The sequence below is a fragment of the Macaca thibetana genome, chromosome 6 (assembly GCF_024542745.1).
Source record: "Macaca thibetana thibetana isolate TM-01 chromosome 6, ASM2454274v1, whole genome shotgun sequence".
Lineage (NCBI taxonomy): Eukaryota > Metazoa > Chordata > Mammalia > Primates > Cercopithecidae > Macaca > Macaca thibetana.
Window position 1 is genome coordinate 50,095,429 of NC_065583.1, and position 26,023 is coordinate 50,121,451.

The window sequence follows — 26,023 nt, forward strand, 5'->3', positions numbered from 1 at the left end:
ATCTCCTAATGGTATCCCTCCCGCCTCCCCCCCGACCCTAAAACAGGCCCTAGTGTGTGATGTTCCCCTTCGTGTGTCGAAGTGTTTGCATTGTTCAATTCCCACCTATGAGTGAGAACATGCACTGTTTGGTTTTCTGTTCTTGCAATAGTTTGCTGAGAATGATGGTTTCCAGCTGCATCCACATCCCTACAAAGGATATGAACTCATCCTTTTTTATGGCTGCATAGTATTCCATGGTGTATATGTGCCACATTTTCTTAATTCAGTCTGTCATTGATGGACATTTGGGTTGGTTCCAAGTCTTTGCTATTGTGAATAGTGCCGCAATAAACATATGTGTGCATGTGTCTTTATAGCAGCATGATTTATAATCCTTTGGGTATATACCCAGTAATGGGATGGCTGGGTCAAATGGTGTTTCTAGTTCTAGATCCTTGAGGAATCGCCAAACTGTCTTCCACAATGGTCGAACTAGTTTACAGTCCCACCAACAGTGTAAAAGTTTTCCTGTTTCTCCACATCCTCTCCAGCACCTGTTGTTTCCTGACTTTTTAATGATCGCCATTGTAACTGGTGTGAGATGGTGTCTCATTGTGGTTTTGGTTTGCATTTCTCTGATGGCTAGTGGTGATGAGCATTTTTTCATGTGTCTATTGGCTGCATAAATGTCTTCTTTTGAGAAGTGTCTGTTCATATCCTTTGCCCACTTTTTGATGGGGTTGTTTGTTTTTTTCTTGTAAATTTGTTTGAGTTCTTTGTAGGTTCTGGATATTAGCCCTTTGTCAAATGAGGAGATTGCAAAAATTTTCTCCCATTCTGTAGGTTGCCTGTTCACTCTGATGGTAGTTTCTTTTGCTATGCAGAAGCTCTTTAGTTTAATTAGATCCCATTTGTCAATTGTGGCTTTTGTTGCCATTATTTTTGGTGTTTTAGACATAAAGTCCTTGCCCATGCCTGTGTCCCTAGGTTTTCTTCTAGGGTTTTTATGGTTTTAGGTCTAACATTGAAGTCTCTAATCTATCTTGAATTCATTTTTGTATAAGGTGTAAGAAAGGGATCCAGTTTCAGCTTTCTACTTAGGGCTAGCCAGTTTTCCCAGCACCATTTATTAAATAGGGAATCCTTTCCCCATTTCTTGTTTTTGTCAGGTTTGTCAAAGATTGACCAGATGGTTGTAGAAAGTTGTATTATTTCTGAGGGCTCTGTTCTGTTCCATTGGTCTATATCTCTGTTTGGTACCAGTACCATGCAGTTTTAGTTACTGTAGCCTTGTAATATAGTTTGAAGTCAGGTAGCGTGATGCCTCCAGCTTTGTTCTTTTGGCTTAGGATTGTCTTGGCAATGCGGGCTCTTTTTTGGTTCCATATGAACTTTAAAGTAGTTTTTTCCAATTCTGTGAAGAAACTCATTGGTAGCTTGATGGGGGTGGCATTGAATCTATAAATTACCTGGGGCACTATGGCCGTTTTCATGATAATGATTCCTCCTATCATGAGCATGGAATGTTCTTCCATTTGTTTGTGTCCTCTTTTATTTCACTGAGCAGTGGTTTGTAGTTCTTCTTGAAGAGGTCCTTCATATCCCTTGTAAGTTGGATTCCTAGGCATTTTTCTCTTTGAAGCAATTGTGAATGGCAATTCACTCATGATTTGGCTTTCTGTCTGTTATTGGTGTATAAGAATGCTTGTGATTTTTGCACATTGATTTTGTATCCTGAAACTTGGCTGAAGTTGCTTATCAACTTAAGGAGAATTTGGGCTGAGACAATGGAGTTTTCTAAATATACAATCATGTCATCTGCAAACAGGGACAATTTGACTTCCTCTTTTCCTACTTGAACACCCTTTATTTCTTTCTCTTGCCTGATTGCCCTAGTCAGAACTTCCAACACTATGTTGAATAGGAGTGGTGAGAGAGGGAATCCCTGTCTTGTGCCAGTTTTCAAAGGGAATTTTTCCAGATTTTGCCCATTCAGTATGATATTGGCTGTGGGCTTGTCGTAACTAGCTCTTACTATTTTGTGATATGTTCCATCAATACCAAATTTATTGGAGAGTTTTTAGCCTGAAGGGCTGCTGAATTTTGTCAAAGGCCTTTTCTGCATCTATTGAGATAATCATGTGGTTTTTGTCTTTGGTTCTGTTTATATGATGAATTACGTTTATTGATTTGCATATGTTGAACCAGCCTTGCGTCCCAGGGATGAAGCCCACTTGATCATAGTGGATAAGCTTTTTGATGTGCTGCTGGATTCGGTTTGCCAGTATTTTATTGAGGATTTTTGCATCAATGTTCGTCAGGGATATTGGTGTAAAGTTCTCTGTTTTTATTGTGTCTCTGCCAGGCTTTGGTATCAGGATGATGTTGGCCTCATAAAATGAGTTAGGGAGGATTCCCTCTTTTTCTGTTGATTGGAATCGTTTCTGAAGGAATGGTACCAGCTCCTGCTTGTACCTCTGGTAGAATTCAGCTGTGAATCTCTCTGGTCCTGGACTTTTTTTGGTTGGTAGGCTATTAATTATTGCCTCAGTTTCAGAGCCTGTTATTGGTGTATTCAGGAATTCAACTTCTTCCTGGTTTAGTCTTGGGAGAGTGTATGTGTCCAGGAATTTATCCATTTCTTCTACGTTTTCTAGTTTATTTGCATAGAGGTGTTTACAGTATTCTCTGATGGTAGTTTGTATTTCTGTGGGGTCGGTGGTGATATCCCCTTTATCATTTTTTATTGCGTCTATTTGATTCTTCTCTCTTTTCTTCTTTATTAGTCTTGCTAGCAGTCTATCAATTTTGTTGATCTTTTCAAAAAACCAGCTCCTGGATTCATTGATTTTTTGAAGGGTTTTTTGTATCTCTATCTCCTTCGGTTCTGCTCTGATCCTAGTTACTTCTTGCCGTCTACTTGCTTTTGAATGTGTTTGCTCTTGCTTCTCTAGTTCTTTTAATTGTGATGTTAGGTTGTCAATTTTAGATCTTTCCTGCTTTCTCTCGTGAGCATTTAGTGCTATAAATTTCCCTCTACATACTGCTTTAAATGTGTCCCAGAGATTCTGGTATGTTGTATCTTTGTTCTCATTGGTTTCAAAGAACATCTTTATTTCTGCCTTCATTTCGTTATGTACCCAGTAGTCATTCAGGAGCAGGTGGTTCAGTTTCCATGTAGTTGAGAGGTTTTGATTGAGTTTCTTAATCCTGAATTCTAGTTTGATTGCACTGTGGTCTGAGAGACAGTTTGTTATAATTTCTGTTCTTTTACATTTGCTGAGGAGTTTTTTACTTCCAACTCTGTGGTCAGTTTTGGAATAGGTGCGATGTGGTGCTGAGAAGAATGTATATTCTGTTGATTTGGGATAGAGAGTTCTGTAGATGTCTATTAGTTCTGTTTGGTACAGAGTTGAGTTCAATTCCTGGATATCCTTGTTAACTTTCTGTCTTGTTGATATGTCTAATGTTGACAGTGTGGTGTTAAAGTCTCCTATTATTATTGTATGGGAGTCTAAGTCTCTTTGTAAGTCTCTGAGGACTTGCTTTATGAATCTGGGTGCTCCTGTATTGGGTGCATATATATTTAGGATAGTTAGCTCTTCTTGTTTAATTGATCCCTTTACCATTATGTAATGGCCTTCCCTGTCTCTCTTGATCTTTGTTGGTTTAAAGTCTGTTTTATCAGAGACTAGGATTGCAACCCTTGCCTTTTTTTTGTTTTCCATTTGCTTGGTAGATCTTCCTCGATCCCTTTATTTTGGGCCTGTGTGTGTGTCTGCATGTGAGATGGGTCTCCTGAAGACAGCACATTGATGGGTCTTGACTCTTTATCCAATTTGCCAGTCTGTGTCTTTTAATTGGAGCATTTAGCCCATTTACATTTAAGGTTAATATTATGTGTGAACTTGATCCTGTAATTATGATGTAACTGCTTCTTTTGCTTGTCAGTTGATGCAGTTTCTTCCTAGCATCGATGGTCTTTACAATTTGTCATGTTGTTGCAGTAGCTGGTACCAGTTATTCCTTTCCGTGTTTGGTGCTTCCTTCAGTATCTCTTGTAGTGGAGGCCTGGTGGTGACAAAATCTCTCAGCCTTTGCTTGTCTGTAAAGGATTTTATTTCTCCTTCACTTATGAAACTTAGTGGGGCTGGATATGAAATTCTGGGTTGAAAATTCTTTTCTTTAAGAATGTTGAATATTGGCCCCCACTCTCTTCTGGCTTGTAGAGTTTCTGCTGAGAGATCCGCTGTTAGTCTGATGGGCTTCCATTTGTGGGTAACCTGACCTTTCTCTCTGGCTGCCCTTAACATTTTTTCCTTCATTTCAACTTTGGTGAATCTGACAATTGTGTGTCTTGGAGTTGCTCTTCTCAAGGAGTATCTTTGTGGCATTCTCTGTATTTCCTGAATTTGAATGTTGGCCTGCCTTGCTGGGTTGGGGAAGTTCTCCTGAATAATATCCCGCAGCATCTTTTCCAACTGGGTTCCATTCTCACTGTCACTTTCAGGTACACCAATCAGATGCAGATTCGGTCTTTTCACATAGTCCCATATTTCTTGGAGGCTTTGTTCATTTCTTTTTACTCTTTTTTCTGTAAATTTCTCTTCTCGCTTAATATCATTAATTTGATCTTCAATCATTGATACCCTTTCTTCCAGTTGATCGAGTTGGTTACTGAAGCTTGTTCATTTGTCATGTAGTTCCCGTGTCATGGTTTTCATCACTGTCAGGTCATTTAAGGACTTCTCTACATTGGTTATTCTAGTTAGCCATTCTTCAGATTTTTTTTCAACGTTTTTAGTTTCTTTGCGCTGGGTTCGTAGTTCCTCCTTTAGCTCGGAGAAATTTGATCGTCTGAAGCCTTCTTCTCTCAGCTTGTCAAAGTCATTCTCGGTCCAGCTTTGTTCTGTTGCTGGTGAGGAGCTGTGTTCCTTTGGAGTGGGAGAGGCAATCTGATTTTTAGAATTTTCAGCTTTTCTGCACTGCTTTTTCCCCATCTTTGTGGTCTTATCTGTCTTTGGTCTTTGATGATGGTGACACACAGATGGGGGGTTTTGGTGTGGATGTCCTTTCTGTTTGTTAGTTTTCCTTCTAACAGTCAGGACCCTCAGCTGCAGGTCTGTTGGAGTTTCCTTGAGGTCCACTCCAGACCCTGTTTGCCTGGGTATCAGCATTGGAAGCTGCAAAATAGTGAATATTGCTGAACAGCAAATGTTGCTGTCTGATCGTTCCTCTGGGAGCTTCCTCTCAGAGGTATACCCAGCCGTGTGAGGTGTGAGGTGTCAGTCCGCCCCTAGAGGGTGATGTCTCCCAGTTAGGCTACTCAGGGGTCAGAGACCCACTTGAGCAGGCAGTCTGACTGTTCTCAGACCTCAGACTCCGTGCTGGGAGAACCACTGCTCTCTTCAAAGCTGTCAGAGAGGGACATTTACATCTGCAGAGGTTTCTGCTGCCTTTTGTTTGGCCATGCCCTGTCCCCAGAGGTGGAGTCTACAGAGGCAGGCAGGCCTCCTTGAGCTCCAGTGGGCTCCAGCCAGTTTGAGCTTCCTGGCCCTTTCGTTTACCTACTTAAGCCTCAGCAATAGCTGGCGCCCCTCCCCTGACTTCACTGCTGCCTTGTAGTTAGATCTCAGACTGCTGTGCTAGCAATGAGGGAGACTCTGTGGGCGTGGGACCCTCCGAGCCAGGCGCGGGATATAATCTCCTGTTGTGCGGTTTGCTAAGACCCTTGGTGAAGCACATTATTAGGGTGGGAGTGACTTGATTTTCCGGGTGTTGTGTGTCTCAGTTTCCCTTGGCTAGGAAAGGGAATTCCCTTCCCCCTTGCACTTCACGAGTGAGGCAATGCCTTCCCCTGCTTTGGCTCTCGCTCGTTGGGCTGCACCCACTGTCCTGCAGCCACTATCTGACACGCCCCGGTGAGTTGAACCCGATACCTTAGTTGGAAATGCAGAAGTCATCCGTCTTCTGTGTTGCTCACGCTGGGAGCTGGAGGCTGGAACTGTTCCTATTCGGCCATCTTGGCGCCACTTCTGCCACATTTTCTTAATCCAGTCTGTCATTGATGGACATTTGGGTTGGTTCTAAGTCTTTGCTATTATGAATAGTGCCGCAATAAACATATGTGTGCATGTGTCTTTATAGCAGCATGATTTATAATCCTTTGGGTATATACCCAGTAATGGGATGGCTGGGTCAAATGGTGTTTCTAGTTCTAGATCCTTGAGGAATCGCCAAACTGTCTTCCACAATGGTCGAACTAGTTTACAGTCCCACCAACAGTGTAAAAGTTTTCCTGTTTCTCCACATCCTCTCCAGCACCTGTTGTTTCCTGACTTTTTAATGATCGCCATTCTAACTGGTGTGAGTTGGTATCTCATTGTGGTTTTGATTTGCATTTCTCTGATGGCCAGTGATGATGAGTATTTTTTCATGTGTCTGTTGGCTGCATAAATGTCTTCTTTTGAGAAGTGTCTGTTCATATCCTTTGCCCACTTTTTGATGGGGTTGTTTGTTTTTTTCTTGTAAATTTGTTTGAGTTTTTTGTAGGTTCTGGATATTAGCCCTTTGTCAGATGAGTAGCTTGCAAAAATTTTCTCCCATTCTGTAGGTTGCCTGTTCACTCTGATAGTAGTTTCTTTTGCTGTTGCAGAACTGTCACCCAGGCTGGAGTGCAGTGGCCCAATTTTGGCCCACTGCAACCTCTACCTCCCAGGTTCAAGCGATTCTCCTGCCTCACCTTCACAAGTAGATGGGACTGCAGGTGCATGACACCACGCCCAATCATGCCCAAATAATTTTTGTATTTTTATTAGAGACAGGGTTTCCGCATGTTGGCCAGGTTGTTCTTAAACTGCTGGCTTCAAGTGATCCGCCTGCCTTGGCTTCCCAAAGTACTGGGATTAGAGGCTTGAGCCACCACACCCAGTCTAGAATGACCTTTTTTTGTAAAGTGACTTCTCAGGTCTTTTCCTTATTTTCTTAATAAGATGTCTTTTTGTTTTCAAGATGTAGACATTTTTTATATATTCTGAATAAGAAACCTTTCTTGGTTATTTTTGTTGGAAATACTTTTCCCCACTCTGTCTTATTCATTGTCGTATTCATTCTGTTAGTAGTGTCTTTCGATGAACATGAGCTCTTAATTCTAATGTAGAAAAATTTGTCTTTTCTGTTTCTGAGGTTGCGAACCCCAAAAATCTGAGACAGGTCTCAGTTCATTTAGAAAGTTTAATTTGCCAAGGCTGAGGACGTGCGCCTGTGACACAGCCTCAGGAGGTCCTGTGACATGTGCTCAAGGTGGTCAGAGCACAGTTTTGTTTTACACATTTTAGGGAGACATAAGACCTCAATCAACATATGTAAGATTAGCATTGGTTCAGTCTGGAAAGGCAGGACTACTTGAAACAGAGAGGGGGCTTCCAGGTCATAGGTAGATAAGAGACAAGTGGTTGCTTTTTTTTTTTTTTTTTTTTTTGAGACAGAGTTTTGCTCTTGCCGCCCAGGCTGGGGTGCAATGGCACGATCTCGGCTCACTGCACCCTCCACCTTGAGGGTTCAGCCTATTCTCCTGCCTCAGCCTCCCAAGTAGCTGGGATTACAGGTGCCCGCCACCACACCCAGGGAATTTTTATATTTTTAGTAGAGATGGAGTTTCACCATTTTGGCCAGGCTGGTCTTGAACTCATGACCTCAGGTGATCCATCTGCCTCGGCCTCCCGACGTGCTGGGATTACAGGTGTGAGCCATTGTGCCCAGCTGGCTGCATTTTTTTTTTTTTTTTTTTTTTTTTTTTTTTGAGTTTCTGATTAGCCCCTCCAAAGGAGGCAATCAGATATGCATTTATCCCAGGGAACAGAGGGGTGACTTTGAATAGAATGGGAGGCAACTTTCCCCTAAGCAGTTTCCAGCTTGACTTTTCCCTTTAGCTTAGTGATTTGGGAGGCTCAAGATACTTTGCTTTCACAAGGTCATGGAGATATGTGTGTGTGTATGTGTGTGTGTGTGTATATATATATATATATTTTTTTTTTTTTCTTCTTATTTTCTAGAACTTTTCTTGTTTTCCTTTCACAGTTAAATCTGTAGTCTACCTGGAATTGAGTTTTGGGCATGGTATAATGTTGAGTCGTTTTCCATAGGGATACCTAGATGTCCTTTTCCCACTCGTTCATTACCACTTTTTATGTAAATCAAATATCCACGTGTGTGTGCCAGTTTTAATTTTCATGTTTTTGATGAATAATGATGGTGAACACTTTTCCTTATGCTTATTGGCCATTGCTTTCTGTTTTTTCTTTAATAAAGTATCTCTTTAAGTTTTGTGTGTGTGTGTGTGCCTGTTGTAAACTCCTGTTGTTTATTACTGTAACTGTCCAGTGGATTCTTCCTGCCCACTTGTGCAGACAAAACCAATTCTCTGAGACCGTGGCATTGTAATAAATAGTTTAATTGACACAAGCCTGGCCACACCATGTGGGAGATGGAGTTATTACTCAAATTCATCTCTTCCAAAATTTGGAGGTTAGGATTTTTTAAGGACAGTTTGGTGGGCCAGGGAATCTGGATTCTGGGTGAAGCCACAGGACTGGTCAGTGGGAGGTCTGTGGGTCCTGGTGGCCACTAATGAATCATCAGAAATGCTAAAAACCTGAAAAGACATCTCAAAAGGCCAATCTCAAATTCTATAATAGCACTGTTACTTGCAGGAGTAATTGAGTTGCAAATCTTGTGACTTTTGGAATAATGACTGGTAATCATTTATGTGTACACCTTAGCAGAATTCAGGCTCCTCATCCTTGTAATCTGGTGGTCTTTCTTTCATTAGCTTTACAAAAACGGTTTAGTTTTGGGGAAGGGCTATTATCGTTTAAACTATATATGTCTCCCAAAGTTAGAGTGGCCAGGGCCAAGGAATGACTGAGGGCAGTTTAGAGGTTAAAGGTAAGATGGTTGTGGATTGTCTTACAGTGAAGGCAAGTAGCTGTAATTTAGAGATACGTTGCCTCTTGGCGGCTTCTTCTCTGTTACTTAACACCTTGAAGGTGAGGTTGTTTAAATCCTGTTGTGGGGTTTGAGGGCCGGAATCCAACTTTTGGAATTTTTTCCTAATGTCAGGAGAGGATTGGGTGATAAAATGCATATTAAGGATTAGGCAACCTTCTGGCCCCTCTGGGTCTAGGACTGTAAAGTGTTTAAGGGCAGCTGCTAAGCGGTCCATGAACTGGGCTGGGTTTTCATCTTTACCATGGGTAGTTTCCTTTAGCTTGTCATAATTAACAGGTTTGTATGCTGCCTTTTTGAGCCCCTCGACTAGGCAGGAGACCATGTAATCTTGCCTGTCTTTACATGGGGAGTCCGTCTGGTATTGCCAATGGGGATCCTCTCGGGGAACTGCCCTGGTGCCCTCTTGGAAGCCTGGCTCATGAAGCCAGTGGGTATCTGCGTAGGACTGGGCTAGAAAGTAAACTCTTTCTTGTTCTTCTAGGGAGAGGGGAGAGGTCAGGATGACATTTAAGTTACTCCAGGTTAAATTGTAGGACTGAGTTAGATATTGGAATTGCTGTATATATTTAGTTGAGTCTGATGAGAAAGACCCTAAACGCTGGCTGATTTGGGAAAGGTCTGATAGAGAAAAAGGCACATGTACCCTGACTATGCCTTCAGCTCCAGCCACCTCTCTAAGAGGAAATTGTTGGGCAGGTGGGGGAGAGCTAATTGCTAAATTAAAGTGTAAGCCAGACCGGGTGTGAGGTGGGGAGGTGATAGAAGGGTTATAGGGTAGGAGAGCAGAGGCTGAGGAAGAATTGGGACCCGATTCAGCCTGGCATGGAGTGGCAGGGGGAGAAGGAGAGAGGTCAGAGGGGTCAGTGGAAAAGGAGGATTCAGAGGACTCTGAGCTTTGAGCGGAGACTGAAAGGAGCAGATGGGAGAGAAAGAAGGAAAATCTGGGACGAGTTGCATTGGGAGCAGAGGCTAGGGAGGGAGCGAAGTGTAAAAAATGCCTGGATATAAGGCACCTCAGACCATTTGCCCAGTTTTCGACAAAAATTATCTAGGTCTTGTAGGATAGACAAATCGAAAGTGCCATTCTCTGGCCACATGGAACTATTGTCGAGTTTGTATTGGGGCCAAGTGGTATTACAGAAGAAAATAAGACGTTTAGGTTTTAGGTCAGGTGTTAGTCGAAGGGGTTTTAGGTTTTTAAGAACACAGGCTAAGGGGGAAGAGGGAGGAATGGATGGTGGAAGGTTGCCCATAGTGGAGAAGGTAAGTTTAAAGAGGAAGGTAGAGACATGGAGAAATGGAGGTGGGCAGCTACACTGTATATATTTAGTGGAGTCTGATGAGAAAGACCCTAAACGCTGGCTGATTTGGGAAAGGTCTGATAGAGAAAAAGGCACATGTACCCTGACTATGCCTTCAGCTCCAGCCACCTCTCTAAGAGGAAATTGTTGGGCAGGTGGGGGAGAGCTAATTGCTAAATTAAACTGTAAGCCAGACCGGGTGTGAGGTCTGCTTCCAGTAGGCGTCCCTGACTGAGTCCTGGGCTGTAATGTGGGTGAGCAGCCAAAGCAGGTGTCCCCGCAATTGACCTGCCACCAAGGGAATGTGGGTGAATGATCAAGGTAGGCGTCCCCGCGGTGATCAGACACCAAGGGAAGACTGTCTTCCCAAGTCAGTAACTGAGGTCAGAGTTTTTGAATGCACGGATGAAGTGTGTCTCCTTTTTGTTTCTGCCAGGAGGGGAGAGAAACTGAAATTGAAAGGAGAGAGATTGAAGGGAGGCGAGAGAGGTTAGGTAGAGAGCGAAAAAACTGCTTACCCGAGTGTGAAGAACCACTTACCAATTTGAAATTGGTGAGATGGTCCTTGGGCTGGCTGGTTTGATGACCCAAGGTCGTAGGTGGATCTCCTCACGGAGGGAGTGTGAGGACAGGGGACCGGTCTCCCAAAGGAGTTCCCCTGTCCTGGGTTTTTGGCACCAAATGTTACGCACGTCCATATAAGCGACCACCTGATCTGGTTTAGTGTGAGCAACAAGGCTGTTTATTCACTTGGGTGCACGTGGGCTGAGTCCAAGAAAGGAATCAGGGAAGGGTTGTGGGGTTATCATTGGTTCTTACAGGTTTGGGATAGGCGGTGGTGTTAGGAGCAATTTTTGCAGTCAGGGAATGGATGTTTACAAAGTACATTCTCAAGGGCTGGGAGGATGTTACAAAGTACATTCACAAGGATGGAGAATATGACAAAGTACATTATCACAAGGTGGGGGTGGGGTGGGGGATGTCACGATGGTGGCTTGACCATGTGCAACCAGCTCAAAGGACTTTATAGTATGGATCCTCCAAATTCATAAAAATTGTTTTGGTTATTTGTTTTCATATGTTCTATGCAGCTCCATATGATTTCTAGCATCAGTTTGTCAATTAAAAACAAAAATGCCTGCTGGGGTTTTGATTGGGAATGCACTGAATCTATAAACCAGTTTAGGGAGAAGTGAACATGTTAATAGTTGGTTCTTTTAAACCATGAATGAGGTACATCACTCCATTTATTTAGGTCTTTAATTTCTCTCAATGATGTTTTGCAGTTTTCAGTGTAGAGATACTGTATATGCTGATCTTACATCTTGCAACCTTATTAAATCACTTATTCTAATTGCTGTTTTATATATTTTTTAGTATTTTTGTACATAAACGATCTTGTCATCTGTGAATAAACAGCTTCACTTCTTATTTTTCTGATCTGAATGCCTTTTCTTTTTCCTATTGTACTAGGGGAAAGCTATAGTACATTGTTGTGACAGAGTGGAGCAAACATCCTTGTTCTCAATCTATTAATTAAAAAGTAGTTGGGGGCCAGGCATGGTGGCTCACACCTGTAATCCCAGCACTTTGGGAGGCCAAGGCGGGTGGATCACCTGAAGTCAGGAGTTCGAGACCAGCCTGGCTAACGTGGTGAAACCCCGCCTCTACTAAAAATACAAAAATTAGCTGGGTGTGGTGGCATGTACCTGTAATCAGCTACTTGGGAGGCTGAGACACGAGAATTGCTTGAACCTGGGAGTCGGAGGTTGCAGTGAGTGGAGATTACACCACTGCAGTCCAACCTGGATGACAGAACGAGACTCCCTCTCAAAAAAAAAAAAAAAAAAAAAAAAAAAAAAAAAGTAGTTGGGTATGAAGACATGGGGAGTTGGAAGCATTCATTCAGCTTTTCACCAAGTATAATCTTAGCTCTAAATTTTTCATAGATGACTTTTATCTGGTTGCCCCTCTGTAATCTCTACTTTCCACACCTCCATTATCAGACAACCACGGTTCAGCTTTCTGGAGAGAGAGTATTTTACATTTTCTGCTATTTTCTGTAAATGGAATATGTTGTATAGTTTTAATCTAGTTTTTTCATGTAGCATAGTGTTTTTATGGCTCACTCATGTTTTAGCACACATCAATTCTAGCATGTCCATTTTTTAAAAAAATGCAACATTGTCTTTAATTCTTTGTTGATACTGCGTTTTGTCCATTCAGAAGATTTAAAAAATTTGGGGCTGTCACAAAAATGCTTCTATCAAAATTTACATAAAAGGCTTTATATGGCCATGTGTTTTCACTTCTTTATCATAGGTATGTAGGAGTGGAATTGCTATGTTATATAAGTACATGTTTAACTTCTTGGGAAAAAACCAAATTGTTTACAAAATGACTGTACCATTTTACATTCTGACCACCACTTGGTATTCACAATCTTCTATATTATTTGCCATTCTGGGGTATATTTAACAGTATCTTACTGTGATTTTGATTTGTAGTTCAGTAGTGATGAGGGATGTAGGGGATCTTTTTATGTGCTTACTAGACATTCCTGTATCTTCTTTGGTGAAATGTCTATTCAGACATTTTGTCCATTTTAAAATTGTGCTGTCTTATCAAGTAGTAAGAATGTATGTATTTTGGATACAAGTTCTATGTCATATATGTGATTTACATATATTTTCTCTCAGCCTGTGGCTTTTTTTTTTTTTTTTTTTTTTTTTTTTGAGATGGAGTCTTGCTCTGCTTCCCAGGCTGGAGTGCCGTGGCGTGATCTCAGCTCACTGCAACCTCTGCCTCCCAGGTTCAAGCAGTTCTCCTGCCTTAGCCTCCCAAGTAGCTGAGATTGCAAGTGCCCACTACTATGCCTGGCTAATTTTTATATTTTTAGTAGAGATGGGGTTGCACCATGTTGGCCAGGCTGGCTTCAACTCCTGACCTCAAGTGATCCGCCCACCTCAGCCTCCCAAAGTGCTGGGATTACAGGCATGTGCCACCGTGCCCAGCCAGTCTGTGACTTCTTAATAGTGTCTTTTGAAGCATAAAACTTTAATATTGATGATACATAATTTAAGTTTTATTTTTGAGAATAGAACTTTTGGTGTCATAGCGAAGAAATCTTTGACTAAACCAACCTCATGATTATTTAATCTTACAGCTTTTTCTAGAATTTTTAAAATTTAGTTCTTACATTTTGGTCTGTGATCCATTGTGAGTTAATTTTTTGTTTTGTTTGTATATATGTATTTTTGCATATGGATATTTGCATATTCATTTTACCCAGCACAGTTTATTGAGAAGGCTGGTTTTTTTCCCCCATTGAATTGCCTTGGTACCTTTATTCAAAATCAGTTAACCATAAATGTGTGTGTTTTTTTCTGGACCATTTGTTCTGTCTCATTTAAATATTTTTCTGTCTTGGTACCAGTCCTGACTATCTTGATTATTATAGCTTTATTGTAACTTCAAATCCAGTAAGTCTTACAGCTTTGTTCATTTTTATAATGGCTTTGGCTATTTTAGGTTTTTGTATATTTATATATATTTAAGGATCTGCTTGTCAGTTTATACCATAAAGCCTGTCAGGGTTTTGATAGGAAATGATTTGAATCTATAGATTTAATTTGGGGAGAGCTGCAGTCTTAACTGTATTGTGTCTCTAGCCTATGAACATGGGTTGCTTCTGCATATATTTATCTTTTATTTCTTTCAGTGATATTTTGTATTTTTCAGTGTATAAGTCTTATACTTTTGTTAAATCACTTCCAAATATTTTATTCTTAATAGGATTATGAATGGAATTGTATCTTAATTTCATTTTCATTTTATTCGTTGCCAGTATATAGAAATACAGTTGGTTTTTGCATATTGATCTTATATTCTGTGACCTTGATATAATCTTTTATTAGATCTAGTAGTTTATATTTGTAGATTCCTTAACATTTTCTATCTACAGGATCAGTCTACTATGATAAACATAGTTTCATTTCTTTTTTTCCAGTCTGTATGCCTTTAATGTATTTTCTTGCCTTACTGTACTGGCAAGAGTCTCCAGTATGGTGTTCATTGGAAGTGGTGAGAGTGGACCACCTTTGCTTGTTCCTGAAGCATATTGCAATCCCACAGATCCACCAAGAATATAACAAAAATCAGCCAGGTACAATGGCTCATGCCTGTAATACCAGTGGTTTGAGAGGCCAAGGCCAGAGGATCACTTGAGGCCAGGAATTTGAGATCTTCTTGTCAACACAGGGAGACCCTTGTCTCTACAAAAAACAAGTGTGGTGGTGTACAACTGTAGTCCTCGCTACTCAAGAGGCTGAGGCGAGAGGATAGCTTGAGTCCAGGAGTTTAGTGCTACAGTGAGCCATGATCATGCCACTTCACTCCAACTCGGCAACAGAATGAGACCTTATCGCTAAAAATATAAAACAACAAAAATAACATTTACACAATCAACAAAGGAATTGAAAGGGGACACTAAACAAAAATATTTGACAGAAATGATGGTAGTACAGGAAGAACAGAGGAACAAAACAGATGAGACATTTAAAAAATAGGAAAATGGTAGACATAATCCAGATAAGTTAGTAATTTCATTGCATGTGCATAGTCTAAATATTCCAATCAAAAGAGATTATCAGGTTCTATGACAATTCAAAATCCTATTATATGCTGTCTACAGGAAACACACTTCAGCTGTAAAAGCACAAATAAGTTGAAAAGGATTGAGAGATATACCAGGCAAACTGTATTCATGAGAGAACTAGAGCCTGAGTCAAAATAGATTTTAAGACAAGAAATATTACTAGAGACCAGGAGCAAAATTTCGTAGTGTTAAAAGGATTAATACATTAGGAATACATAGCAATTTTTGTTGTCTATTTAACAGCAGAGCTTCAAAATATATGAAGTAAAAACTGACAGAATTGAAAGGATTAGTAGGAGTTCAACAATTATAGTTTGTGATTTCAAAAGTCTTTCAATAATAGAACCACTAGACTGAAATTAGTAAAGGTAGAGCTTGAAAAGTATTACCAACCACTTTGATCTGATATATAATCTTTTTTTCAAGATTTATGGGCCATTCTCCAGGATAGGGCATATAATCTAGGAACATAACACAAGTTCAATACATTGAAAAGAATGAAATCATTTGAAGTTTGTCCACTGACTACGATGGAATTCCATTATAAATCAATATCAGAAAGAAATATGAGAATTTAGATAACATATTTATAAATGGACCAAGGACAACTTCACAAGAGAAATTAGAAGAAAATATTTTGAACTCAGTGGAAGTGAACACACATCAAAATTTATGGGATGCAGCTAAAGCAGTACTTTCAGGGAAATTTAGATCATGTTTATGAGAAAAAAATGGTTTTGATCTAGTCATCTTAAGTTTCCATCTTATGAATGAAAAGAACAGAATATACTCAAAAGCAAGCTCAAGAAAGGTTCCAGTGGAAATCAGTGAAATAAACACAAGAAAAATAATAGAGAAACATCATTGAAACACAAAGTTGGTTCATTCAAAAGTTATTTGAGTTAGACTGACCATGAAAAAAAAAAAAAAAAAGACACGAATTTCCAAAATCAGGCATAAAAGAGGGGACGTTACCATCCTAAAGAAAAATATTACAAAGGGTTTTTTTTTGTAGAGACAGAGCTTTGCTCTTGTCACCCAGGCTGGAGTGCAGTGACATGATCTTGGCTCACTGCAACGTCCGCCTCCTGGGTTCAAGTGATTCTCCTGCCTCAGCTCCTGAGTAGCTGAGATTACAGGTGCCCACCACCACGCCCAGATAATTTTTGTATTTTTAGTAAAGACGGGATTTCACCATGTTGGCCAGGCTGGTCTCGAACTCCTGACCTCAGGTGATCCACCTCGCCCAGCCTACAAAGGAAATTTATGATCAACTTGCTATCAGTAACTTGGGCAAATCTTGCAAAGACATACATAACAAAAAAAGGCTCAAAAAAAAAAAAGAAACTTTGAGTACAGAGAGCAGTGTAGACCCAGATAACTTTACAGCTGAATGTTTTCAAACATAAGAAGCATTATTACCTACATTCCAAAAGAGTTTGTATTAGGGTAAGGGTAGAGAAAATGCTTTCCGCTCATTTCTGTGAGTCCAGTGATACTGCTGCCAATAGTAGGCAAAGATCACAAGAAAATTCCAGATTATTATTCCTCATGAATATACATGCAGAAATTGTTACCAAATGACAGGAAACGGAATCCTGGTTTATATTTAAAGTATTTTATACCATGACCAAGTTGGGATTATCCCAGAAATGGAAGGTTGGTTTGACATTTGTAAGTCAGTTCATATGATATACTTTATTAATAAAATAATAGGCAAAAACCACATGATCCTTTCAGTAAATGCAGAAAAAAAAAACGCATCTGGGAAAAATCTAAAACACATTCAGGATAAAGTATTTGAATCAACTAGACATACAGAAGGGAACTTTCTGATATAGGGCATGTACAAAAATTTTATTGTTATTATATTTTAGTTTTAATTTTTAAATTTGTGTCCTTGATCCTTTTTTTTTTTTTTTTCTTTTTTGAGACAGAGTCTCATGCTTATGACTCATGCTTATGGCTCACTGCAGCCTGGACCTCCCAGGCACAAGTGATTCTCCTGCCTCATCCTCCCAAGTAACTGGGACTACAGGCATGCACCATCATGTCGGGCTGATTTTTTTGTTTTTTGTAGAGACGAGGTTTCGCCATGTTGGCCAGGCTGATCTCGAACTCCTGAGCTCAAGCTATCTGCTAGCCTCTGCCTCCCAAAGTGCTGGGATTACAGGCGTGAGCCACTATGCCCGGCTCTGATCCACTTATAATTAATGTTTGTTTATGGTGTTATATTAAGAGCTCCATTCCCCACTGCTTTTGTTTCTTCTGTATTGGTATCTGGTTGTTCCCCACCATTTATAGAGAAGATTATCTTACGCCATTGAATTCCTTTGGTACCTTTGCCAAAAATCAGGTCTCCTTTTGTTCTCTCTATCCTGTTTTATTGATCTATAAGTTGATCAAATACCACATTGTCTTGAGTATTCTAGCTTTAATAGTGTGTCAAATCTGATACTATAAATATTTCAACTTTGTTCTCATTTTCCAAAGTAGTTTGAGCTATTTTAGGCTCTTTACATTTCCATGTAAATTTTAGGGTCATTATGTCAGTCCTCCAAGACGACTTTCTGGGATTTTTAGTGTGGTTGTATTGAATTTGTAGAACACTTTGGAGAGAATTGCCATTTTAATGCATAAACAAGATACATCTCTTTTTAATCAGGTCTTTTTCAATTTTTCTCAGCATTGTTTCATAGTTTTTCAATTTGTAGCTTTGTAGAAGTCTTGTATATATTTTGATAAATGTATCATTTTTATTCTATTTTTAATGGAGTCAAAAGATTTTATTTTCTGATTGTTGCTAATATACAATGAAACAATTGATTTTTGGGTATTGTGCTTGTATTCTTCAATCTTGCTAAATTAATATATTTCTGAACCTTTTTTCTAGGATTCACTTTATATACAGTGAATTCACTTTATATAAACAGTAGTTCTAGGAACTCAAATAGTTGAGAGTTTTTCTTTATATTAGTGCCCCGCAGCTAATACATTCAGAAATAATGATCAAAATATAAAATATGTATTTTAATAGCCCTAATAACACTTTCACTCTACATACTGATAAAAAAAAATGCTGAAACTAATAGATGGAAAATTGAGAGGAAACTTTATAAACGGTGGATCAAGTTGACACTGAAGCTACTCACCAATCTTAACATTACTAGTAAATGGAACAAACAGACCTTATGTGTCTGCATATGTGATTTGATAGAACATTGCATTAGGTCTTTTTTATATCTCTCTCTTGTGGTCGTATTTATTGTTACTTTCTTTAACATATGAAACATACATAGAAATAGCTGTTATAATACTGTTGTCTGTTGATTTCCATACTTCTGATAGTTCTGAGTCTGTTTTTATTGATTGATTTTTCTCTTGGTTATGGATTATATTTTCCTGTTTCTTTGCATACCTGGTTTGTTGTTGTTGCTTGTTTCTTTATTGATGTCATTGTGAATTTTATGTCACTGGGTTCCAGCTTTTGCATCTCTTTAGGTAGTATTGGGTTTTGTTGTAACATATAGTCTAGCTAATTGGAATCTATTTGATTATTTTTAGCTTTATCTTTTAAATGTGTTCGCACAAGTTCAGCACTTTAGTGTGGGACTAATTTATTTTGTTACTAAGGAAATACATTCCTGAGGACCCTACCTAGAACCCCATGTATTATGTCGTCTTTCCTCTGTGACTCTTAGGTTTGTTCTCACATATCCACAGTACTCACTCATAGACTCAAGAGGACCTTTCTTCAAAGCATATATGCACACAAACGCTCCTGCATACTGTTGGGCACAATCTTGTTCTCTCTCTCCCCCTTTCTCTTTGCTGCTCCCTCTTTTCAGGAACACTGCCTTGCAAATTCTAAGCATCTTTCCCCTGTCATTGACACCCCAAAACGCTTAGCTTTTCAACTCACCAAAATTGTCAGACTGTGTTAGGCTTCTCTATTCTTGCATTGTAGCCTAGAGCTTGCCTGTAGGTGGTAAAATGGTGTATTGTAAGAGTCATCTTAGTTTTTTATTTCCTACCTCAGGAATTACAGCCCTGCCCTGCCTTTTTTTGGTGTCTTGAAATTGTTGTTTTATATATTTTGTTTTGTTTTCTGTTTTTGTCCTCAGGTGGGAGAGTAAACCCAGTCCCTGTTATTCCATCTTGCATGAAAGCAAACTTTTACAGATTTGCTTTTTTAAATGTATTAGGTGATACAAGAATTTGGGGAAACAAAAGATAAAGATCTTCTGCTTAAGAAAATACAAGTGAGGCCTGGTGCAGTGGCTCACGCCTGTAATCCTAGCACTTTGTGAGGCCAAGGTGGGTGGATTGCTTGAGCCCAGGAGTTCAAGACCAGCATAGTGAAAATGACGAAACCCCTGACTCTACAAAAAATTTAAAAAATTTGCCAGGCATGGTAGTGCTTGCCTGTAGTCCCAGCTACTTGGGCCTGATATGGTAAGATCACCTGAGCCCAGGGATGTCGAGGCTACAGTGAGCCGTGATTGCACCACTGCACTGCAGCCTGGATGATCACAGAGTGAGACGCTGTCTCAAAAAACATAAGTGGTTTTTTGGTTATGTTCAAAAGTTACTTTGTTTGGATTTTGATTAGAATTTTGTTAACTATTATTTGTGTAGAACCTTATACTTTGGGAAATTGACATTTTTAAATATTTAGCCTTCCCATAAAAGTATATGCTATGTTACTTTAAGCCTTGTTTCTAGCCCATCAGTGAAGTTGTATAATTTTCTTTATAAATGGTTTATTTATTTATTAGATTTTTTTTGGTATTTTCTTTTGTTTGAATAATTAATGTTTTTTTTTCTGTTTGGTTATTTTGGAATAATATTTATATATTTTATTTATTAACTGACACTGGCACTAAATTTTCATAGTGAAATATGAAATTTCATAATTTTATAAATTTTCATATAATGATATTTTTGGTTGCTTTATCATTGTTTTAAGTGCACTCTGTATATTTCATATGTAAGTCATTTGTGTCTTGGTATAGTTGACAGGGTTTTTTATTCTCCATTAAAAAAAATTCAGGTTATCTTTTAAAATGAAAATCTATCTTTTTCTCTGTGGTTGCTTTCTTTTTTAATATGCTGAGAAATCTTTCTCAGACCAAGAATATAAAAAACATTTTATTTTAGTACTGGTCCAGCTTTAGTTTTTTTCCAAAGAGCTGTGGCTCTAACACTTTCTTTTAAAAAGTCATCTTTGTATCTAACTACATTTCTTTATATATAGTTGGCACTTCATGTCCGTGGGTTTCACGTCTATTAATTCAAGCAACTGCTGATCCTGGAAAAAAAAAAAAAAAAGATGAATAGTTGCATCTCTACTAAGCATATATTGACTTGTCATTATTCCCTAAGCAATAAAGTATAACAACTATTTATGTAGCATTTCCCCTGTATTAGGTATTATTAAAAATCTCAAGTTGATTTAAAGCATATGGGAGGATGTACATAGGTTATATGCAAATGCTATATCATTTTATGTTAGGCGCTTGAGCATTGGTAGATTTTTGTATCCTTGGGGACTCTGGAACCAATGCAAGTTGGCTACCAAGAGACTACTCAAGTGTGAATATCTTTTAAGGTTTTTTTATTTTTAATATCTGTTGTCTTAATACTGCTCCCAAAAGATAATAATAATTTACTTTTATAAAACATTGCCTAATCAGGTTATCACTTTTATTAGATTTTTATTAAGTGTATTTTTTTCCTTTGTTCAACATATATTGACAGATGTTAAAAATTTAAGATTAGATCGGTATCTTTTATAACTAATTTTAGGGACTAGTTAAAGGCAGAAGTTTAAAAAGAATTTTCATGTAGTATTATATTGAGATCTGTTATGTCTGGGAAATTGAGAAAGTTTTCTTTTTTTTTTTCTTTCTTTTTTAGAAAATCTTAATATAAGTGACAGGATCAGAATTTCTTGGCTAACATCTCAGGGCTTTTTTTGTTGCTTTTTTTTCCTATATTGATATATTTTATTAATAACCTTTGCTAAAGAAATTGTTTTTCTGTTTTTATAGTTTTGGTAAGCAGTTTGGAGGAAAAAGAGGATGTGATTGTCTTGTATTAGAGCCTTCAGAAATGATTGTGGTAAGAACTTTAAAGAATGCTGAATTGTTTTTGATATGCTTCAGTTTTAACTTTAAATGTAGTAGGCTTTAAATGCTTAAGGAGGTTTTATTACTGTGACCTTTTAGAGATTTTATCAAGTAGCGTCAGAACCGTCTACCAAGTTTATCTGTTTCTGTCTATTCAGACTTTTTTTGATCCTCAAGAGAGTGTGAAACATAATACACTTATATATAATTTGCAGATTTGGTGTTTTTTACCCCTTCTACCAGAAAACTAAAAATTTTTAAAAGGGGGCCATGAGTTTTCAAGTGACTTTTTTTTTTTTTTTTTTTTTTTTTTTTTTTGAGACAGTTTTATTCTTGGTGCCCAGGCTGGAGTGCAGTGGTGCAATCTTGGCTCACTGCAACCTCCACCTCCCGGATGTAAGCAATTTTCCTACCTTAGCCTCCTGAGTAGCTGGGATTACAGGCACCTGGCACCATGCCCAGCTAGGTTTTGTATTTTTTAGTAGAGATGGGGGTTTCACCATGTTGGCCAGGCTGGTCTCGAACTCCTGACCTCAGGTGATCCACCTGCCTCGGCCTCCCAAAGTGCTGAGATTACAGGCGTGAGCCACCGCGGCCAGCCTCAAGTGATTTCTTCTTTCCCATTCAATTTCACTTTTTCAATAAACTTTGAATTCTGTAGTCTGTGCCCAAGACTAGAGAGAATGAAGCAGAGAAAAGTAAAAAGACATATGATTAGATCCAAGTAAGAAATGGTCTCAGTATTTTCACTTTTTAATTATTTGAGATAAGTTTTTATTTAAGGGTGTATTTAAGGAATAATTCTTTATTTTTTCTTAAAAGAGCTAAGTAGTTGATCTAACTTTAGAATATGGTTTTTGTTTGGTTGGTTTTTTTTTTTTTTTTTTAAGTATTAGAAGAATCAAGAACACAGCTTGCTTTTACCTTGTTCTAAGATGACCTTACTAGAAAATAGCATATACTCAGTGGACTCATTGTCCTGCTAGGATCTCATGTAGATGACCATGTCATTTGATTAGATTTGAACTGTCGAGAAGAGAAATTGAATTCTTAATGAAGCATTTTAGTGTAAGGGCTCAAAACTAAACTACTTTTCCATTTCATGGTGCTATAGTCAGATATCTTCAAATATTTTGTTTTCTCTTTCCTAAACTGGATCGTCTGTATAACCATGAACTCACTATCCCTAATTTTATGTGAGCAACTGGATTTTAAGCTCTTACAGGGCAAAGATTATGTCTTATTGTATCTCCCAGAGTATTGCAGAGTGCTGCCTGCATAGTAAGTATTCAGTAAATCTTTCTTGAATTCAAGTTTGTTCAAGGATGGAGTATGTATTGTTTCAAATTTGTTTTCTTTAAGCACTGAATATATGGGATTCCTATTAGAGCCTCAGAATTCTTTCTTTTAAATGTATGTATTGAGGAACATGGCAAGGAAACTGCCCAGGCAGTATTGATTTTTCTCACTTTTTAGTTGTATTTTATATTTCTCATACTGTATGCAAAAGAAATACTGCTTTTACTTCAGTGTTATACATCCTGTTTTAGTGCTTATTTTACGGACTTTATGTAATATTTTCATACGAGGAGGAAGAAAAGGAGAAATCATAGGCATAGCTATAAATGACATTGTTGGTGCAATCGATAAATTCAAAATATGGACTGCAGATTGGATAATATCAAATTCCCTGAGTTTGATAACCATATTGTGGTTCTGTAAGACAAAGTCCTTATTGTTAGCAAATACATGTTGACATATTTTGGGTTCAAGAAGCATTATATCTCCAATTTATTCTTCACTATTTCAGAAAAACAAGTATATAAAATAAAAAGTCACATCAAGTACATATATTTATGGCTGGTAGTTTTTAAATTTCAAAAATTTAATTTATTGATTGGTATAATTTTAAATGCTTTATGAGTTATAGGAGAAAATCCAAAATAGGTGAAATTTTTCAGAATTGTTAAAAATGACTGGTCAAATGGTTTTGTCTGTTTGTACAGATTTGAATAACTCCACTGGTGATTGGAAATGTCTGTTACTGAACACATTCTTGATCGCCTGATAAGTTAGTCATCTTAATCTGACACATTATAAAGTAATCTCCTTGTTTTAACTTCTTCTTCTTTTTTTTTTTTTAAAGAAACAGAACCTTGCCCAGAGTGGAGTGCAGTAGTGCAGTAGCTCACTGCAGCCTTGAACTCCTGGGCTCAAGTGAGCCTCTCTCCTCAGCCTCTCAAGTAGCTGGGACTACAGATGCATCCCACCATACCAGCTAATTATTTGTTGTTGTTGTTGTTGTTGTTGTTGTTGTAGGGACAGCCTTGCTATGTTTCACAGGCTGATCTCAAACTCTTGACCTCAAGCAATCCTCCCACCTCAACCTCCCCAAGTGTTGGACTTATAGATGTGAGCCACTATGCCTGGCCCAAAGTATACTTTTAGGCAAGAAGCATTATTTAATGTAAGAATGGTACTGTATAGTGATAAAAGGTTAATTGTATCAAGGTTACACAATCCTGAAGCTTTACATGCCTTCAAAATATATAAAACAAAAATTGTCCTTAGTAAAATCAGAACTAGAGAAACTCACAATCACAGTGGGAGATTTTTATTTTTAGGTTTTTTTTGTGATGGAATTTTGCTCTGTCATCTAAGCTGTAATGCAGTGGCACAATCTCAGCTCACTGCAACCTCTGCCTCCCAGGCTTAAGTGATTCTCCTGCCTCAGCCTCCCAAGTAACTGGGATTACAGGTTGCCCCACCACACCCAGCTAATTTTTGTATTTTTAGTAGAGATAGTGTTTCGCCATGTTGGCCAGGCTGGTTTTGAACTCCTGACCTGAGGTAATCCTCTTGCCTCAGCCTCCCAAAGTGCTGGGATTACAGGCATGAGCCACTGTGCCTGACCGAGAGATTTTAATGTACTTCCAAAGTAACTGACAAAACCACCACCACAAATCAGTTAAGGATATTGAGGATTTGAACCTCATCATGTACACATTTTACCTAAGAGACATACAGGGAACACTACACCTATCAACAACAGAGTGTGCCTACTTTTCAAGTGTGCTTGGAATGTTTTTTAAGTTTGACCATATACTGAGACATGAAGCAAGTCTCAAAATTTCAGTATTTGAAATTTTATAGTTTCTGACCACCATGAAATTAATTTAAAAACCAATTATAAAAACACAGCTAGAAAAAAATACAAATTCTGAAATTCAGGCATATGCTCTAAATTGCTTGTAAAAGAAGAATTACTTAGAAAATTAGAAAATATTTTAAATGAATAAATATGACCTATTAAAATGTGTAGAATTCAGTGTAAGCCTTTCTTGTTGTGAAATTTAAGCCCTAGTAGTATAAGAGCAAAGGCTAACAGTAAAGTGTTCATGTCAGGAAATTAAAAGAGCAGTATATGAATAGAAATCACAAGCCAAGAAATAATAAAGATCAATATAAAAATAAATATCAATGGCATAAAAGCAAACTTAGGATAATGAGGATTGACAAAGGACAAGGTTGAGTCTCAGAAAAGACTAAGGAAATTGATAAACCCCTGTCAGAGATAATCAAAAATAAAACATGCCATACGATCAGTATCAGGAATGAAAAAGGATTCACTACTATGATCAAGCAAACATTTTTAAAATGCTAATAAGGGAGATGGTATGGAAAGCTTAAAGCTAGTAAGTTTGAAGTTCTAGTCAAATTCCTTTAAAAAAAAATCACCAAAGTAGCACATACACACACAAATAGAAGATCTGCAGAGAAAGTGAATCTGTAATTATAAACATTTTCATTTAGAAATTCAGACCCATGTGACTTCACTGGTAAATTTTTCCAAATATTTAAAGAAGAAATAATACTGAGCATCTAACAGGAAAAAAAAAAAATATTAACTTCTTTGCCTTATTTTATGAGCCTATTATAATTTTTATAACAGCCTAACAAGGGCATTATACAAAAGCAGTATTATAGGTTAGTATTTTTAAATAAAAATAAATGTAAAAATCTAAATATTTTAGGTAGTTGAATCTCAGTGTACATACAAAGGATAAAACAACATGACTACATTGAATTTAGTTCCAGAATCACAAGTTGATGTAGCATTTGAAAATATATGGGATTCACTACATTGATATAATTAGAGAAAAAAAATCGGGTAATAATTTCTGTAGATGCAGAAAAAGCTCTTGATAATCAAAACCCATTCATGATTTTAAAAGCTTTTAGCAAGCTAGGAAGAGAATGAAACTTTTATAACGTAATTGTTACCTGCAGAAACCCTATAATAAACATTGAAAACTTTCTCCCAACATTTGGGATTATATGAAGAAAGCTCACCATACCAAAACTATTGGCTAGGAGATGCATTTAGGCAAGGGAAGAAAGAGATTGGAAAAAAATATAAAACTGTGATTTACAGATGACATAATTTATATGTAGAAAACCCCAAATAACCTAAGGGTGAACTTTTGAAATTTATGTCATTTCAGCAAGGTCGCTGGATACTTGTTCATACATAAAAATCAACTGTATTTCTCCTTACAAGCAAGTAGAAAATTGAATTTTATAGACATACCATTTATGAACATCAAAACCATCTATATACATCAGATTAAATCTAAAAAAAAGTTGTAGGAGACCTTTACACAGAAAACCATAAAAAGTTGTTTTTAGATCTTCTTTAAATCAGTTGAGACAATATTTTTAAGATATAAATTATCTCAAAATTTGTCTAAAATTTAGTGCAATTCCCATCATAATCCCAGGATATTTTTTAAATAGGGATAAAGGAATTGATCTGTAACATATGTCACAAAAGGGAAGAAGAATACATTTACAAAAACTGTATGAAAAATACTTAAGCTGGGTGTCGTGACACACGTCTGTAGTCCCCATTATTCCTGTCTGTGAATAGCCACTGCACTCCA

General features: G+C 37.9%; 1 protein-coding gene across 9 annotated transcripts in view; it reads left to right on the forward strand.

Annotated features, from left to right (window-relative positions):
• Positions 1-26,023, forward strand: part of RAPGEF6 (Rap guanine nucleotide exchange factor 6) — a 219,071-nt gene that overhangs the window by 51,408 nt on the left and 141,640 nt on the right. For 8 of the 9 annotated variants that reach the window (XM_050792727.1, XM_050792725.1, XM_050792724.1 and 5 more), the window contains one exon: positions 21,003-21,072. The exons of the other annotated variant lie outside the window; for it this stretch is intronic. In XM_050792727.1, the coding sequence (XP_050648684.1) occupies positions 21,003-21,072 (70 nt within the window). The remainder of the gene's footprint in view (positions 1-21,002; positions 21,073-26,023) is intronic. 9 annotated transcript variants of the gene reach the window in all.